We start from the raw sequence: 19,191 nt of genomic DNA on the forward strand, positions 1-19,191 counted from the left end.
AGAACAGGAAGAAACAGCAAGAGCAATGATTCCACACTGAGGAGGTCCAGAAAAAATAAGTCATGCCAAAAGACTTCCAGGTGGAGTGTGGTCTCTCCCTCCCTGGGTTATTTCCAGGTATATACCAGAAAAGCCCTTGGGTGCTCAGCCCTGGGCACGATTGGTTCTAAACCTTCCACAAGGAGTTGACAGGCAGAAAGGAGAGAACCCCATAGACACTTGGGTTAAGGCTGTGCATTTGGAAAATGAGAACAACAAGCAGACATATCATACAACACACAAAACAGACACAAAGCCAGGAGAGAGCGCTGAACAGAAAAAGGAGGGTTTTGCCAAAGAGTTACAACTGAAAATGTCCACAGCATTTACCTTGTCCTTCGTGGTCCCTTTGGTAGAGTCAGTGTTGTTGTTACTCACAGGAGCAACATGTGGATCCGCAAAAGGCCCTAGAAGGGATGGAGGTTATTCTGATTTGAGTAGATTGTGCAGAGATTAAAAAAACAAAACATGGGGCGCCTTGGTGGCTCAGTCGGTTCAGTGTCCGACTTCAGCTCAGGTCACGATCTCACGGTCCATGAGTTCGAACCCCGTGTCAGTCTCTGGGCTGATGGCCCAGAGCCTGGAGCCTGCTTCCGATTCTGTGTCTCCCTCTCTCTCTGCTCCTCCCCCATTCATACTCTGTATCTCTCTGTCTCAAAAATAAATCAACAGTAAAAAAAAATTAAAACAAAACAAAAACACAAAAACAAAAACAAAAAAACCCAAAAAACAAAAACCACTCTCCTCATTCCTCAAGCAACCTAAACTCTCTGGCCCAGTCAGATCCCAAATCACATGCACAGGGTATCCCACATGCTTCAGGTGATCCCAAGGTAAAGGGAGAGCCATTCTTTAAACTCTGATGAAGCCCCATAAAAGCCCTGGTTCAGGTGTTTTCAGAACTCCTCAAACAACTGTGGATGACTGGGGGCTCAACTGGATGGATATACGTTAGGCTGAGCCTCATGCCTCCCACCGCCCTGCACGTGGACTGTGTATGGCACACATCTGCTGAAGCGCTATGCCTGCTTTTCTGCATACAGCCCCATTCCATCTCCACAAGAGACACCTGTACCAACACAAGGTGGGGGAAATGACCCAAGGATGATAAGTCAATCATGAGAAACTCAAGGAATGTGGTGATGATGGCAGGCATGTTCCTTTCATTTCAATGGTCTGTGGTACCACCTCTGCACCTTGTACAAGACTCAACAACGGGGCACCTGGGTGGCTCAGTCGGTTAAGCATCCGACTCCTGCTCAGGTCATGATCTCACAGTGCGTGAGTTCCAGCCCCACGTCGGGCTCTGTGTTGACAGCTCAGAGCCTGGAACCTGCTTCAGATTCTGTGTCTCCCTCTCTCTGACCCTCCCCCATTCATGCCCTGTCTCTGTCTGTCTCAAAAATAAATAAACATTAACAAATTTCTTTAAAAAAGACTCAACAACAACAAAAATTAAATGAAGGTTCTTTGCAAGCCAACTCATACTGCCCAGATCATCTTACCAAGTGGTGCAGGTGGAGGGGTTTGGGATGGTCCCGAACCTGGTACAGGAGGTGGATGTGCCCAGGAGATCATACGGTGGCCTCTAGGGTAGGGTGTGCAGAATCTTCCAGTTGATGGAGGAGGTCGCCACGGATCCACACTGCCCTGCAGAACAGAAGTGACAGCTATGTGCAGATGCCACACAAGAGAACCAATCCGCAAAGCAGATGAAACCCATAGAAGTACGGGTCAGCACCTGCCCCCTTCTCTGCCACCAGGATCCAAGAGATTAGCATCAGTACCTGAAAACTCTGTCCTGCCACTGGGTACCACCTACAGCTTAGGCAACTAAACGCAGGCGGTTAAACTACTGTCACCACATGTCCCTGCCCAGGTCTGAGAATTTAGAACAAAATGATCCCATCTTACAGGATGAAATAAGTAATTCTAAACTAATGAAGCAGCATATTCCAGACAGGCGGACATCCATGTCCAGGATCACTTTGCATCCCTCCACTACAGTGACGGCAAAAGCTCTGTTTTTGGCTTATTCCGAACACAGAAAAATGGACTGCAAATACACAGCTCATTCTCTGCACATGAAATCACAGCTACTCTTGGGGACAAGTTCTGCCTGCCGGCCCCACACTTGGCCCCCTCTGCTTCCCTCGCTGAGAAAGAGGTCTTCCTACTTTCTGCAAGTGCTGTCAAAGGCCAAGAAACCACTCGGGAGTTGGGGATGCCTGGAGTCTTGTAGGGGACCTGAGGAAATGTTTGCTGTGAGGAACATATTACACATCAATGAGTACTAGGCCCCCAAGTGTTTACCTGAATTCATAAGGAATTCTGGTTTTATGTACACTACAAGACACAGAGTAATACATCCTATGGGAAAAAAGAGGCAGACATTCATGAAACAGAATTAATGCAAATGTGTTTTGACTTTGGTATACATTTCCAGGGATGTGTCATGAGCGATGGTATCAGCTCTCACACTGACTGGAGACAAAGAGAACCTGCTCATATGAATACAACTGAAGGACCTTGTGTTCAGAATACTTTTACCTAAGATACTGCTGGAAAGGATTCCAAACAGTTCATTTACCCATGAAGACGTGAAGGTGGTGAGTTATGACAATGACTTTGTCTAAAACCATCATAAATTGTACAAGGCACACAATATAAAGATTGGGGGAAGTCTTTTCATGTTTACAATGAACAGTCAGTCTTCACACATGAATAGTGTGACCAGAAAGAGGAAAGTAACAACAACACTGATCCCACAGAGAGGTAGTGTGTTAGGAGTCAACAAGCTTAGAGACTTTGCTATAGACTGCAGTGTATCTTCCTGTTGTTGTTATTTTGAACACAAGGGAAAAGCCATAGGGTGGTCGACTTCTAAGTTCCTTTGACTACTAAGCTGACCAGAAAAAAGATGACAGGCTGAAAAGAAAGCAGCCTGTAGACTCTTGGGTTAAGGCTGTGCATTTGGAGAATATAAACAGGCAGACATATCACACAACACAGAAAACAGGGATAAGGCCGCAGAGCATGCTGTTCCACAAATGAGGGTTTCCTGACAGACTTACAGCTGAAAGTGGCCCCAGCATTTACCTTGTCCGTCTCGGCATTGTTGGTAGACTGCTTGTAGTTGTGACTCATGGGAGTGACATCACCTTCGGCTAAAGGCTCTGAAATGGATAGAGGTTTACTCTGATTTTAGTAGACTGTGAAGATTTCACACAAAGACCACATTTTGTGACGTGTTAAACTCTTGCCCACACTCAGGACCAGGAGGAGAGGCAGAGAGTAACCCACAAGCCTCAGTTGACCCTAGTGATAAGGGGGAGATCCATCCCATCATATCTTAATGAAGAAACCATAGGGTCCTGGCTCATGTTCTTCATAATTAGTCAAATAACTTTCAACAGGGCAGCTCAAAGAGAAATCAGGAAATCGTCACCAAAACAGCCATTTCTCAATACACATGAGGGGTAAACTCAGCATCTCATTTCAGATAAAAATTAAAATGAGAGCGTCAGTTGGTGGATAACATCAAAAAACCCTCCACAGAAGAGCATGGGTGTGTTTCCTCTGACTCCAGGCAAATTGTTCAGTCTTTCAGCTTATCTATAAGCTGCCTTCCACATGGGAGCCAGTATTATGTAACTATTTCTGAATGGAACTGAACTTGACTGATATTATATTAAGGAGTAAAGGAAAACTATGGGTGTTTAGCAGTGAAGCCGCAGAGTTGCACTGATAACATCAGAGGACGAAGCTATTTGGAGCTTGGATTCAGGAATGTAGGTCTACAGTTCACAACAATAAAAAGAAAGGAACATTAAAAATAGTCAATAAATGACCTTCTCCTCAAATAAACTAAAGTCTTCACATTGAGTCCGGGTGGGAAGAAGGATGAGGCCCCTGTCCTGTCATCCTTTCCAAGCTCTTCACACAGGGAGATGCTAGAGGAGGTGGGGGGGTCACAGCCAGAGGAGGGGCATGAGCTCAACCAGTCACAGGGACAAGTGCCTCACTGCTTGTAGTACCAGAGGAGAACACCCTTCTGTCACCCCTTCAGACCACCTGCTGTCCTTAGTGTTTGCTGTTCTGTCCAGGACACACAATGAACACCCACAGGAAAAGGCTTTGCCGCAGAAATTAGGCTGCTGCACATCACCACATGCCTTTTACCTCTCCTCGCAGGGTTCTGCATCTCTGGACTTCCAGGCATTGGTCTCCACCTCCTGTATCCATCAAGCAGCCTCTTTCCTTCCATCACATCCAGTCTTGGATACAGAAAAAGAATGGACTTCTATCAGAGTTGCAACACCACGTCCTCTGACTAGACACTAAACAGCACCGCTGTCATCCCTCAAAACACCCATAAAAACTCATGTCACGCTCCCACACCTGTGTTTCAAGCAGGCGACCTCCCGGCTCTGCTCCGCCATTTTCCTCTCCCAGATCCGAGTCTTGATCTAGGGGAGAAAAACATATCCACCTTCAGTTGTGCCAGACTGGGAACGAAAGAGAGAGAGGAGGAAAAAGGAAAACACTTACCCAGTTGTTCCGAACATTACGCTCATAAACTGCGACCTGAAAAAGCAACAATGAAAAGTCTGTTTTTAGGAATTCCAAGGGCCACTACACTCAACCACATGAGGTGCTAAGGGTTCACTATGTCAGGCAGAACTCACGTTACCTGGTGTGTGAAGGTGCGTTCTGCCTTCTGCAGCTGTTCTCGTGTTTGTTCAATTTGCTGTCTGTGAGATACAATTGTTTTCGTCAAATAAGGCCTAATAGTAGGTAGGATTATAAATAATCTGCTCATGTTCCCGTCATCCTCATATCTTCCCCCAATACAATTTATCCTTTCACATGAAACACTTTTCACACAATTCTAAATGTACAGAACCAAAGCTATTGTTCCATCCTCTCCTTACTCATTATTTCATGCCCGTAGGGTTCAGAGGTCATAGAATTCTTTTCCATTTGCAATCTTGCCCTAATTCATCATGTGACAAGTGACTTTCATCATAAAGCCAACATAAAGTTCTATTCTCCTTTCACTTGTGTACTCACCAGGTTTCCTAGGGTTGCAAAGGCCAGGACCATCAGATGGTACTACCTTGTTGATGGATAGGATTTCATCCTATGACACACTGCTTTCCTATAGATTATGACAACTGACACCACCCCTCAGGAACGTTGGCATGGATGAAGTTTCTACATGGGCAGGTCAATGCCGGAGACCCAGAAATGTTTAGTAGCTTAATTGTTTTGTTCTTTCTAATACTTATCTTTTCCTATCTGTTAATTCTCTACGGATATGTCCTCTGAATTTGTGTTTGTATTACTATATTCATGGAGTCTACCCATTGTACAAAGGTTAGAACTAAGAAACGAACAGGGGTTTCATGAGCCGCTGCTAATTAGTATCTGAACTCACTTGCACTTGTGTATGTCCCTTGTAGCTATTTTCAGATTTTCCTCTGCAGTTGCCATCTGATTCTTCATTGCCACTAGTTCACAGTTTGTCATATCCAGATTCCTAAGATGGGAAAGATATATACATAGTCCAGTAGCCAAGGTCCAGAAATTCTGCCTTTTTCCTTCTCAGCTCTCTTAAAGCCTAGACTCAAATATCCCTATCCCCTCCCCCAACGATGCACAGACTGACAACACAGTCAGAGAAATGAAGACCCCATTTAATGTTAAAGAAAATTCAACCTCCGTCTGCTGCCAAGTCGCCTACAATCAGAGCCGCCTTTCTAGTCCTCTGCTTCTACTCCTTCATCGTCAAGTCATCAAATAACATTGCACCTTGTGCCTTCCCAGAGTTGGTCTTTTGTTTGTGATGGAGAAGGCCTATTTCAGGTCAGTGTGAAAACCTGTGCCTGACCAACTGTACCCATTAGGATGAGGCAGGGGATCATCATTGCCTTACACCTCCATGGGGCAGTGCACTGAATCTCAGTCCAGAAGTTGTACCCTGACACAGACACTGAGTATGAAAGACAGCCTTCCAGGATAAGGCTTCACCAGCATTGCAAATCACTCCCATACACCACTAAGGTTCAGGAGTGCAACCCCTGCCCACTCTTTCAAAGATCCTGGTGGAGGGAAAGGCCAATCTTAGAGTGGCAATATATGCTGAAATATAACATGGTGTGAACTGTCCCACAGTCAGGCTCTTATCTTCAGGAAACAGATTTCAGATGGAAAACTATCACCTTCATGGAGTCAGTCTACTTTAACAAGACTCAGTTCATTGACAGTGAAGGCAGCAAAGGGAAATGCTTAGAAAGGCTGGTTTGCTGTGTTGCCCTCAGACTATTTTGTCCATGGTGTTGCTTTAAAGGGTTTCAACTTGGCACCGGATGTACTCAAGAATCACATGCAAAACTGAAAGACTGTTAGTAGTGGACACAAAAGCACTAGACAGAGAAAGGTACATGCATTTCCTTCTGGCCTCTCAGGTAGTCCTTCAGCAAATGTTTTCTGGGGTGGCTGTAATGTAGAGGCTCTGTTGTAAGGGGGCGAAGATAGAAAGGTGGTCAGGGTGCTCTACCTGCTCCCACAAAGAGCTTACAAATTAACAAAAACAACATGCCAGTGAGACAGAGCAGGCTCCACCCCGGGTGTGGAAAGGACTAACAGAAGCTGAGCCTCCAGGGAAGACAAGGAAGCATTTCCTTTTCAATGTGAATGAGGGGCTCTAAAGGCCCTCCTCCTGAGAACAAAAGGAAATACTGGACCAAAGAAGAAACATGCACCTGGTGCACCAAATTTCTAATGAACCCATGAAGACACACTTCATACGAGTCTCACTTGCAGACTGGATGAAGAGATGCAGTACTGATGCCATCCCAACCCACAGTCTAGAAAGAAACTCCCATGGTTTCTGCAGCAAGGTAAGTCAATGTTTCCCCTAAATATTTTTGACCCAAGTCCGGTGCTGAACAAAGATCACCTAGTTCCGGCTGATAAGACAATGGGATGGGATTGAAACCTATAGGCCAATGTAAATGGATCCAGAGGGGAGCCTGTTATCAGTGTGCTTAATGCCAGGATCTTCCCTCTTCTACCCCAAGTACATGACACAAGAATGTGTGACAAGCACTAAGGACAGAAAGGAAAATGCAGGTTATAGGAAGCAAGGTAGGAAGGGCAGGCACAATTCTCCTGAATGTATTCGGCAGAAATACTCTGGATCCAATTCTAGAAGAAATATATTTATCTATAGCGGCCACCACATTCATTCATACAACAGTACTCGGGACCATTATCACATGAACGTCTTACTTTGCTGTAGCCATTTTTCTTTCTTCATAGGATTTATCAAGGACGTCTCTGCTCTCCTTCAGCCTTTTGGCTGTTTCTGCCCTGATTGCTTTAATAGAACTCACATCATTACGAAGGTCTTCCACGGCCTTTATCCTTGCTGTAAAAAAAATGGTTATTTTGTGCATGTGCATATGACCTGAGACTTGGTTTTGGGGTGACAGGAAAAGGGCAACTAGTGTGAAGGCAAGAAGGCATTCTTTCCCTTCCCAATGCAAAGTCATTGCCACCATATGGGGATTTCTCCCCAACAGACAACATACCTTCCAGTGCACGTTTATTGGACCTCCAGGCTCTCAGTTCCTCCAATTGACCGTTTGCATCTTCTGACTTTAGGACAGATATGAGAAAATACATTCAAGAAATAAGGATCGCACAACAATGTGAGTGCAACAGGACTGTGAATGGCAACAAAGAAAGATCCTGGGGCATAAATACAACAAGGACAAGGCAAAGAACATGGAAAATAGTTCCAGTCAAAGGGCTCACAAATGGCTTTCTTAGGAGAATATTCCTCTATGCACACTGAACATTGTTGAGCATTAAGAGAAGAAGGCAGTATACAATTTGCTATTGCCCTTCATCTCTCAACTATCTTGGGGGATTTTCTCCATATCTTGGAGGGCAGGTCTGAATGATGTGGTAATGACCTAGTTGTGAAAATAAAAGATACTTCCTAGTCCTTGAAATAGCAAACTCCTCATGGTGGTCCTAGTGACAAGGCAGCTGTGCAGATGGAGGTTTGTCTCCCAGAGGCCCACTCTCTACTATGGTAAACAGCAAGCGAATATGCTATGCTCACCTCACCCAATGAACAAAAAGCCTCCAAAGTCAAATGACAGTAAAAGCAGCCAACTCTTAGCACTTCCTGATTCTTAACATTCCTCTCTCTCTCTCTTTCTGATTGCAAGGTAACATGTGCACTTTGAAGGGTGTCATTTAAAATTTTATTGAAGTGCTCAACTTTTCTGATGTTCTCCTTCAACAGAACATGTTGAATGAGTCATAACAATTCCTTAATTTTACTTGTGTGTTTAGAACGCAATCCAGGCAAAGAAAGGATTCTTACTTTCAACTTCAGAGCTTCAGCAGAGTGAATGTTACTTTCTCTCTTAGCTTCTTGAAGATGTATCTTTAATTCATTGATGTATATACAAAACATATGAAAAAGGAATCAGAATTCAAAAATAGCATCGTGGTAGATAAGCCTATGTCTGATGTGTGACTCCTTTCACAAATAAAAAGGTAGTTTTTTATTACATTTGTGAAGCGTGTCTTGAATTGGAAGTATTCATAGAACACATGAAATAGGTCAGTAGGATGAACTACAAGAGGTAAAACTAATCAAAATGAAGTCACAAGAAATATTTGAAAGGGCAATGCTACCTTCTGTTCCCACGTGGATATTGCTTCAGCCAGCTCTGTGTTTTCTTTCTCCAACGTGTTGATCTTTGCAGTTTTTTGCTGTAAATTAACTAAAATGAGATAAAACAATTTTTAAGGTTGTTACCAAACCAGTGACATCGAATAATCCCACTGTATTAGCAGCACAGACACATGATCTGACACATGGGTGTAACTAACTTTTTAGCTTTCTCATTGTGCCTGAAGAAAGCAAGTTTCAGCAGCATTTTAAACCCAAGAAACCTCATTTCACTGACATTCCTATACGTGTAAGCTCTAGAACACCGACTCCTCTAACAGACACAAAGTGCAAACTCCTCTCACATTGGCCCAATGTGAGAGCTCTCCTGCCCTGAGGTCACCCTTCTCATCACCACCACCGCTGCATTTACAGTGATGAACACCAACCAGTCTTTGAGGGCTTGTTAAGTGTCAGGTAGCCACCTTGCCTCTCAACAGACAGCACCACAGAATCAACACAGTCCATGGGGTCCGTGCAGAATAGATTGCCCCCCATTTGCATCAAGTTCACTTTTCCCCTGGCATGAGTGGCTCCCTCCACTTCAGACTCAAAACCTTGGTTTAACCCTCTCCTGTGACACACACCCTGCCTGGCAATACCTGGCTTCTTCTCTAAGCTTAGGCTTCTTGACAGACTCAAAGAGGGTTTTCTCATCTTCACATCTCACCAAAAGCCAGGTCATGGCAAAGTACTCACTCCACACCTCAGGCTCATATCATCACTTCTGTCCTAATCATTTCTATGCAAAATTACACTCATTCTGTTCTCCTTCCTCCTGTGGTGTTTTCCTCCCCTGGTCTCTTGTCTTAAGAGAGGCCAATCCCTCCACATTGTCACTTAGCCTCTAACAGGAAAGAGAAAGATTTTCAAGAGTTAACAAATCAAGTAGACATCAGAAGTCACCATATTTATCCTCAGTTAAAAAATGAAAACCCACACCAAACACGAGTAATGAAAAAACATTACAAAGACTACTCAAACCTAAAATCTTACCTGGATATACTGGAGGCTCTGTCTGAGAGAGGAAGAAACAAAATTAAGTTTGAGGTCAAAACATAGTAATAGTAAAAACTTATTCTTCCTGATAAAATACTGAAAGGTCATCCAATGAAATCACAATGATCATTTTGTTCAGCATAATGAATTCATAACGTTAATATAATAAAAAATTAGAATTTCATATTTAGTTCATGATTCTTTATAAACCATTTCTGATAAAAGCATAACAATTCAGAGCTTATTTTGACCAAAAGATAGATTTACATTATATTAAATAAATATCAAAATATTCAATTCTGTCAGTGCATAATGCGGACAGTTTTAAAAATACGTAAATAAAATATTTGTCTGATTTTTTTTCTCTTGTAGTCAAACCCAACATCCACACTGAAGTCCAGAACCCAGGATCATTTGAAATGCCAAAAAAAGAAAAAAAGAAAGAGAGAGAGAGAGAGAAAGGGAGAGAGGAAGAAAGAGACAGAGAGAGAGAGAGAGAGATGGAGGGGGACGGTAGGGGGGCGAGAAGGAAAGGGAAGGGATGGGAAGGAGGAAGGAAGCGGCAAGGAAAGAAAAGGAAAACCTTTGTATGAAGACACGCTTCTTTCATTCTCTAGAAAGCTTTCTGAAATGTTACACAGGGTTGGCTGCTTTCCGAATCAATAAACAATTACAACATGTCAGGTGCTATGATTTTCCTAGATCACTAAAAACAGAGGGTCTTCCAAAAACACATCATCAGATGAGAAAGAGAGTGGAACATGGCTAGGGCAAAAGCACAGGCACCAAAAGAAAGGATGGCTAACATTTCAAAAACAAAGCAAAAAGGGCTCCCGTTGAGAAGGTCTAAGAAAAGCAAGAGGAACTGAATTCCTGTAAAGGCACTGGTCTAAGGCAAGGGTTAACAGTTTCCATACTGGAGACTTCTGGGAAAGTGAACCAAAGAGAGAACAGGTATTAGGGAGTAATGGTTGTCTGGGCAAAAGTATAAATAGCCATTTAAAGCCTGACTGCACTAGGGTTTCTATTTTCTAGGAGCACTAAAAGCACGTCAACCATGGAAAAAGACATCCTGTGATTGTCTTGTGTCCACTGAAAAGTAACAACCATAAGATAATGACTGTGGGACTGAAGGATGCTTCCCCACTCCCAGCCCCTCACCCTTTGGAAAAGTGCCTTTATAAGCCTGGCACACTACCCTTTTGGGGAGCGATATTCCTCTTTCTCGGTGGCTCCGCTGTATACAAGCTATCTCTAATAAACGCCACCTGCTTTGTTTCCCTTTCGATCAGTGTTCATTACTAAGACACTGAGACTGGAGAACCTGGTCTGGGTGGCCCAGTAACACCCAGACCCAAGTCGTCCCCTGATGAATTATAGCTCAATAAAATCTAGGCAAGACTCTACTTTAACAAAAGGTAAAGACACATTTTCTTGATCGGTAGGACGTATATCCCTATTTGAAAGTTTTGAATGATGATGTGATGCTGAAGCGAGCCCCAACATCTTGCCAGGATATTGGAATATCATCATGGTATCAAAAAGTGAGTCATAAAAATGTTGTTATAGGAAAGTGTATCCTAAGCAGGGGAAATGGAAAGAGAGATGGCCTTCCAAGTACTTAATATGCATATTTTCTTTTTGAAGGGAAAGATTTCTAAATTGGCAGGAAAAGAGGAAACACAGCCACTTATAAATAAACTCATGCTCTTCTGTTCTTGCTTAGAAGGCCTGCCCTCCAGAGAAACTATTTCTCCAAAGCCTAATGGGGTTTTTCTGAAGACAAGCAATACAGATGAAGGGAAATACTCAACTACAGTGCTCTTCCTCCTTCCTGTCTCATAGGGGAGTAAACTCAGCCTAAAACCTAGGGAAAGACAAAACTTGACACTAAAAGCCTTCACCTCAGTTTTTTTAAACACGGACGTGACCCCAAGCTTCCCCAAAAACTTAACAAGGTACCCTGAAAGGAAAAACCACATCTTTTGAACACAGAATGCAAGCATTAGAATCACACTTCCTATGGCAGAGATGGTGGGATAATCAGGCTGGGAATGTAAAACCGCTCTGATTAATAGGATAATGACTCTAATGGAAGAAGTAGTCAGTATGCAAGAAGAGGTGGTGAATGTGAGCACAGAAACGATAACTCTAGGATCCAAAAGGACTTCTAGAAATCCAAAACATCATAACAGAAATAAGGAATGCCTTTGTTGGATTTATTAACACACACAACACACCTGAGGAAAGACTCAACAAGCAGAAGGAAATGTCAAGTAGAAACACCCAAAACAGAAACGCACACAAAGAAATTAAAAATACAACAGAGAAAATCCAAGACCAGTGTGACAATGACAAAAGGTGTAACATACACAAAATGGGAATACCTACTTATACGTTTGAAGTGCAAATGACTGAGAATTTTCCAAAATTAATGATAGTCATAAACCACAGATTCAGGAAACTCAAAGAATTTCAAGCAGGATAAATACCCCCCTCCAAAAAAACCAAACCAAACCAAAAACAAAACAAAACAAAACAAAAAACACAAGAAACACAAGACTATCCCTAGACATATACTATTCAATCAAGAGAAAATTGAAAACAAAGAATTTTGGAAGAAGCTAAGGGGTAGTGTTGGGGGCTGGAGTTGCAGGGAGATGGAAGAAATAACACCTTACCCAAGAGGAACCAGGACAAAAAATACTCAGAATTCAGAAACCATGCAATCAAGAAGACTGAAATGTTTATACTGTTAAAAGAAAAGAACCCATCCACCTAGAATTCTGTGAACAATTAAATTGTCCTTCAAAACATGTACAAAGTAAGGGAAATTATTGGAGATACTGAGGTCAATAATAAAGGCTGAATTCTCCAAGAAAACATAATCCTTAATGTACATGCATTAACAACAGAGTGCCAAAATACATGAGGCAAAAACTGATACAACTGATAGGAGAAGTAGACATATACATTATTACAGCTGCAAGATTTCAACACCCTCTATCAGTCATTGACAGATTGAGCATAAAGATATTCAAATATAAGAACACAGTTGGACTGAACTGCATCACCAATCACCTAGATCCATGACCATCTGTAGAACACTTTCTACAATAGAAAAATACACATTCTTCTCAAGCTCATATAGAACATTCACTGACACAGACCATATTCAGGGTCATAAAATACACCTTAACGTGAAGTCAACAAAATCATAGAAAATACGTTCTCAGAACACATATGTAAGCTAGACATCAATAATAGAAAGACAACGGAAAAACTACAAAATATATGAGAGATATTCTCATAGAAGATAGAGAATAGAGATAGACTAGAGAAATTCTAAAAGAAGAGGGTCAAAGAGACATTTCACAGAATTTTAAAAATATGTCCATCTAAATGATAATGAATGTTGGAATTACTACAATTTGTGGGATGCAATGAATGCCGTGCTTAAAGGGAAATTTGAAGTACTGAGTGCATACAAATGGTCTAGTAAAAAATTTGTGCTTACCAAAAAACTTCTGCTTACTTATGCTTAAAAGCCTATCTGTAAGGTATTTGAGTATACTCACAGCAAGGACAACTCTCCAGAGGTAAATAAGACATGCACAAATTGCAACGGTGGCAGTAATAACGGCAAGCTTCCGCAGAGTTCCGAAGACACGAGAGCCAAGAGGGAAATGGTCAGCCAAAATATGGACAAGCTGAAATAATATTTGAGATAATGAGGAATAGCAAAGACATTTATAATATCTGTCACCAAGAATCATTTTTATAAACCTTCAACCAGCCTCCAGGAGGTTATAAGCACACCTCTCAAAGGCCTCCTCCTGAAGGAGAGGGAGGACAGAAGGCTTACAAAGGAGCTGGGGCAAACCTGTAGGAGTGATGATTGTGTTTACGATCTTACTGTGGTGATGGCTTCATTGTTCCTTACCCTTTTAGTAGACAGAAGTAAATGACTTCTGTTGTACATATTCACGAAGTACCTAGATAAAATCCCTTGGAACATTTCCAAACATACACCAAAATTTACGGAAGGAGGGGGGAAAGTAACAATAAAAATGTACTAGAGATTCAAATGAGGCTGTTATAGAGACAGATGTTTACAGATATGGATATAACTGAGAGATGTGCAGCTGCTCTTATAATAATATGGGATTATTCCAGCAAAAATAAATTCTACATTATTGTTTAGTTTCTAAAAACACTGAGGTTTTCTTTTTTCTAATGTTGATTTATTTTTGAAAGTAGAGACAGCGGGGGAGGAACGAGAGAGAGGGAGACAGAGAATCCAAAGCAGGCTCCACGCTGTTAGCACACAGCCTGATGCTGGGCTCAAACTCACAAACCTGAGCCAAAATCAAGAGTCAGATGCTTAACTGACTGAACCACCCAGGCTCCCCATAAGGTTTTATGTTCAAGGTTTACTTTGAATCTGAATCACAGCCCAAATTGTCAGACTTCTGAATTAAATAAAGATTTGCATAATCAGGTGATCTTGTCTATTTTGATGAAATCTATGAGGTTTTAAGTTACTTGAACACACATCTCCAAATAGCCAATACAATAAATTCAAGTTCCTATTTCATAGTGTTGCACCTAAACCAATCAATAACAACTATGGAAATTACTTTCTAAATAACACAAAAGTCCTGGGTATGGTCACCAAAACAACAGAACACATATCATTTTACTAAAACTAGACTTACCAGTCCTTTAGGAGAAAATACACTCACAATGCAATTCATACTAACTCACATACCAAACTTTAATTTTGTGCCAATAAACCTCTCTAGAAAGTAGCCTCCAAAAGGTGTACCATTTGTATCTTCAGCTCTCAGAACTGAGGTCACTAAATTGCGTCCCGGTGGGAAATGTACACTGTCTTTGAGTGGCCAGTGTCTGCAAGAGACCAGGGGCCGTCAGCACAGTGATCATGGGGATCAAAAGACAGAGGCCATCTTGACATGAATGGTAAACATCCTAAGTCCTGGGCACTCTTGATACCTCTGCCAGCTATCTGTATGCTGATTTGATTAGTTACCGTTAACTAGATTCGATCCAAGGGAGCCAGTAACACTTGGTTCCCACAGACAATGGTCATGACCAGGTGGAGGTAGGAAATGCAAGACAAGTTAGTTTGTGCAAGAATTCAGAAATGAGGGAGGGAGAGAGAGCTGAACTGATCGATGAGATGCAGCCTAGGTAGAAGGGGGAAATTGCAATAAACAGAACCAAGAAATTTCCTCCTTCGTAGACTCAAAAGAGACAGAATAGATTCTGTTGTGCCTGGAGGTATTCATGTGAGAGGATTCTGCCTCAATTTAGGTTGTTCCTGACTTGGGACCTTGCAGATCCCTCTCTAAGAATCTGGTGCATGCCAATATCAAGAAATCTACTTTTCTCTATGGGTGTCCCCTGTGTCTCTGTCTCAGGCTCTTGGGAGTACAGGTTTTGCTTTTTAATGATAGAATGAAACATTCACACTGGCAACCAGGGATTTCTTTATAGTTGGACAATCCTAAGGACATTCAAGACCCTTTTTGCTTTGGGTAAATCAACACTCTGCACATAGTTGGCTAAAGAAAGGACAAGAATGCATTCACTTCCTGATCACATCACTCCTAGTGATTTTCTTATTATAAATGTCCAAGCAGGCTGAGGCCACTTCATGTACGCTGAGCTTGTCAGCTACCTGGTTGGACACAGAGTCCTTGGGGGCAGCCTCTAAGACCAGAGGGAGAGGGCTGATGCACAAGTTCCCCAAAGCGAACAAACCAGGAAGCACAGAGCACCAACGACATTTCACTTTCCAACACCAACACTTCGGACACCACGGTTCCCAGGGCTACCAAACTTCACAAATGTGAACAACGTGCTGATAGGAAAACTAACTACGTATAAGAGGGACTCTAAACTTACAAAGCTTGAAGAAGAATCTTGACAGGCCTTCCAGGAGCCATCTAATAGTATAAAATACTATTAATACTATTAAATGGCTCTTATTCAGTAGAGTTTCTGACATTTTTAAAAATGATTTTAAGGAAGTATAATTCAAACATCATACGAGCCCCTTATTTAAGACAAAGATCTCAGTGGCTTTTAGTATCTTCCCATGTCCTTCTTTCTGGACATTATGAAGCTCAGGTTTCCATCCTGTCAACACTACTCTTTTTGGACCAAGTGGCCCAGACAGGATCCACAACTTCATGTGGACAGGTGTGGCCAGAACCCCTACATGCTGGTGGAGAAACCTTGCCCTGACTTAATGGGTTTTCCAAAAGAACTGAGTTCTCATCAAGGACTCCATGAAAAAGCTGTTTTTTTAACCACAGTCTGAAAAAGATAAATAAATACAAAAGGAAGAAGTCACTGATGTCGGATGTGTACTCACATTTGTGTTGGGGTAACCGGGATACCCGAGTAAGAGCATCCAGAAAAATAGCTTCCGAACCGTCATATTCTGGTCCTTTCAGGGGGCGCCTGGGCACCAGAGAGGAGGTGCAGATGGGGGTGAGGAGGTGGTGGGGGTGGGAGGGGAAGGGACGGGGTGGGAAAGGGGGTGAGGTGGGGGGGTGGGGTTTAAATAGGGATGGGATTGGGGAGGGGGTGTGGCAGGAGAAGAAGGGGGTCAGGGAGAGTACCCGGATCAGGTCAAGTACAAGAAGGGAGGGAGGAGGGTTCAGAGAAGTTAGTAGCTCAGCAGGTCAGTAAATCACTAGATGAGTAGGCCACAAGTAGCCAGTTAAGTAGACTGTCAGTAGCAGGTGGAGCAGACGAAGATCTCTCTTCATCCAAGTCTTCACCTGTTTGAGCATTGCCATAGCAATTCAGACGGTTTATGCTCTCTCTCCACCAATCAGCTGCCTTCGACCCTGATAGCTCACAAAGGACACCCCGCGTGACCATGGCTTTTCAAATGCCCCTTCCATTATGTACATATCTGGGCGCATGTGTGTCCCTATGGGAGTGTCTATGTATGTCTGGGTTTTGTACGTGTATATATTAGTTGTGTGTGTGAATTTGCTGCCCCTTGGGTCTTACCGTGTGTGGTGTCTGTGTGTGTGTGTGTGGGTGTGGGTGTGGGTGTGGGTGTGGGTGTGTGTGTTCTCCTGGGGGTGTCACTGGCCGTGTCTGCAGTGTGGGTCTGTGTGTGAATCTGTCCATAAGCCCCATACCTGTGTTCCCAGGTGAGGCTGGGTGTGATCCTGTGCTTGTGGTGTCTGTTTATTTCTTAGTGAGTATGGGTGTCTGTGAACCTCAGAAATGAGCTGCCACAAAGGGGACTCCCCAGGGGCGCCTGGGTGGCGCAGTCGGTTAAGCGTCCGACTTCAGCCAGGTCACGATCTCGCGGTCCGTGAGTTCGAGCCCCGCGTCAGGCTCTGGGCTGATGGCTCGGAGCCTGGAGCCTGTTTCCGATTCTGTGTCTCCCTCTCTCTCTGCCCCTCCCCCGTTCATGCTCTGTCTCTCTCTGTCCCAAAAATAAAATAAACGTTGAAAAAAAGAAATCAAAGGGGACTCCCCAAAGGCGACCCCAGCAATGGGTGAATATGAGACAATCTATCTCTTCATTAGATTCTGTTGGGAAAACTGTATATCTACATGCAAAAGAATGAAAGTGAACCCTTCCCTTACATGATACACAAAAATCTACTTAAAATGGCTTAAAGACTTAAATGTAACACCTGAAACCATCATACTTCTAGGAAAAATCAAAGAGGAAAGCTCTTTCACTATGCTCTAGGCAATGAGATTTTGGGATTGGCACCAAAAGCATACGCAGTAAAAGTAAAAATAAATTTTTATTTTTAATTATAATTATATAATATATATAAATATATATATTTTTTATTTATATATATCTAATATATATATTTATATATATTTATATATATATAATTATATATATTTTTTATATATTTATAACATATATATTTGTATATATATATTTTATATATATATATTTTGTATGTATTTTATTTTATATATTTTATATATTTTTTTAATTATATATATTTTTTATTTATCTCTATAAATAAATATATATTTTATATATAATATAAATATATTATATATATAATAATATATAAATATAAATATATATAATGTATATATACATGTGTGTATATATATATATAATTATATAATGTATAATATAAATATAATATAATAATATATATTATATATAATAATATATAATATAATAAAATATATAATATATATTATATAAATATAAATATATATAATAATATATACATATTAATATTATTATTATTATTAAAAATATATATAAATAAATATATATAAAAAATATATATTTTTATTTATATATATAAATATATGTTTATATTTTATAATGCACAAAATATACACAAAATGCACAAAATATAATGCACATAATGCACAAAAAATATAAATAAATATATATATTATATATTTATATAAATAAATATATATATTATATATTTATATAAATATATATAAATATAAAAATATATTTATTTTTTATATATTATATATATTTATATAAATATATATATATAATTATAATTAATTATAATTAAAATTGGGCCCACATCAAACTAAAAACCACAGGGAAGGAAAGGGAAGGAAACCATCAACAAAATGGAAAAGCAACCTACAGAATCGGAGAATACATTTGCAGACCATCTCCAAGAAAGAGTTAATATACAAAACAAATAAGGAGTTCACATGAATAGTTAACCTTAAAAATAAAACTACCAGTTATGTTACCAGGAAAAGTAAATGGCTTATTTAGGCATAGCAGAGAACTGCCCCTTGGGAGAAGGAAGCTATAGCAAGTCTGGAGAACAAAGGAGAGGAACACTTTTGTAGAGGAAAGGAAGAAATTGGGAGGGCTATGATCTAGTGAAAGTCCATTGGAGTACACTGGGAGTTCCAAGTATGGTGGCTTTTCATTGCTTAAGTTGTGACCGTCATCAGCTGGGCCATGATGAGGGAAGAAGAAAGACCTTTCTTCCTCTTGCTGAGGTAGTATAGCAGTAGCTGAAGTAGTGTCAGCTTACAAGATATGTCTCCTTCCAGTGGGTCTGCAGGAAATGACACGTGGTAGAGCCTGTGAGCTTCCCCCTTCTGGCCCCCTGACTCCATTTTCTTTAAGGTTTTATTTTCTTTCCAGTTCATTAGCATACAGTGTTGCATTCGTTTCAGGTATACAATAGAGTAATTCAACACTTCCACTTTAAATAAAGTTTCCTCTTACAATTTTCCCAAAGTCAACAGCAAAGAAACCATATAACAGGGTGAAAAAGTGGGCAAGGACCCAAATAGACTTTTTCCAAAGAAGACATACAGAAGGCTAACCGGTATGAGAAAAGATGCTCAACATCGCTAATTGTCAGGCA

The 19,191-nt window shown here is 41.2% G+C and overlaps 2 protein-coding genes and 1 long non-coding RNA gene across 6 annotated transcripts in view; 1 reads left to right on the top strand and 2 right to left on the bottom strand.

The window, feature by feature from the left end:
• Positions 1-4,326, bottom strand: part of LOC147583540 (uncharacterized) — a 384,087-nt gene extending 379,761 nt beyond the window's left edge. Inside the window, exons 1-4 of one of the 2 annotated variants that reach the window (XM_086681022.1) lie at positions 4,222-4,326; positions 3,139-3,215; positions 1,545-1,689; positions 370-446 (exon numbers count right to left, since the gene is read on the bottom strand). In XM_086681022.1, coding sequence (XP_086537148.1) covers positions 370-446; positions 1,545-1,689; positions 3,139-3,215; positions 4,222-4,306 — 384 coding nt within the window. In that variant the 5' untranslated portion in view covers positions 4,307-4,326. The remainder of the gene's footprint in view (positions 1-369; positions 447-1,544; positions 1,690-3,138; positions 3,216-4,221) is intronic. The other variant, XM_086681013.1, reaches the window with a different exon arrangement.
• Positions 4,327-4,406: 80 nt separating this feature from the next.
• Positions 4,407-16,343, bottom strand: LOC147583548 (transport and Golgi organization protein 1 homolog). 3 transcript variants are annotated; one of them, XM_086680986.1, is made up of 11 exons: positions 16,200-16,343; positions 13,375-13,506; positions 9,794-9,815; positions 8,761-8,849; positions 8,444-8,506; positions 7,638-7,704; positions 7,336-7,474; positions 5,480-5,581; positions 4,733-4,793; positions 4,591-4,626; positions 4,407-4,508 (listed from the first exon to the last, which is right to left on the bottom strand). In XM_086680986.1, the coding sequence occupies exons 1-11, from the start codon at positions 16,263-16,265 to the stop codon at positions 4,422-4,424; spliced, it is 864 nt and encodes a 287-aa protein (XP_086537112.1). In that variant the 5' UTR covers positions 16,266-16,343; the 3' UTR covers positions 4,407-4,421. The 3 variants fall into 3 exon arrangements, with proteins under 3 accessions (XP_086537112.1, XP_086537126.1, XP_086537121.1); XM_086681000.1 differs by lacking the exon at positions 13,375-13,506; XM_086680995.1 differs by lacking the exon at positions 8,444-8,506.
• Positions 5,575-8,635, top strand: LOC147583549 (uncharacterized). Its single transcript, XR_015241949.1, has 2 exons — positions 5,575-6,944; positions 7,711-8,635. It is a non-coding gene; the product is annotated as an uncharacterized LOC147583549 (long non-coding RNA).
• Positions 16,344-19,191: the final 2,848 nt, after the last annotated feature.

Source organism: Puma concolor, chromosome A2 (assembly GCF_028749965.1).
Source record: "Puma concolor isolate L17-30 chromosome A2, mPumCon1.1.hap2, whole genome shotgun sequence".
Taxonomy (NCBI): Eukaryota; Metazoa; Chordata; class Mammalia; order Carnivora; family Felidae; genus Puma; species Puma concolor.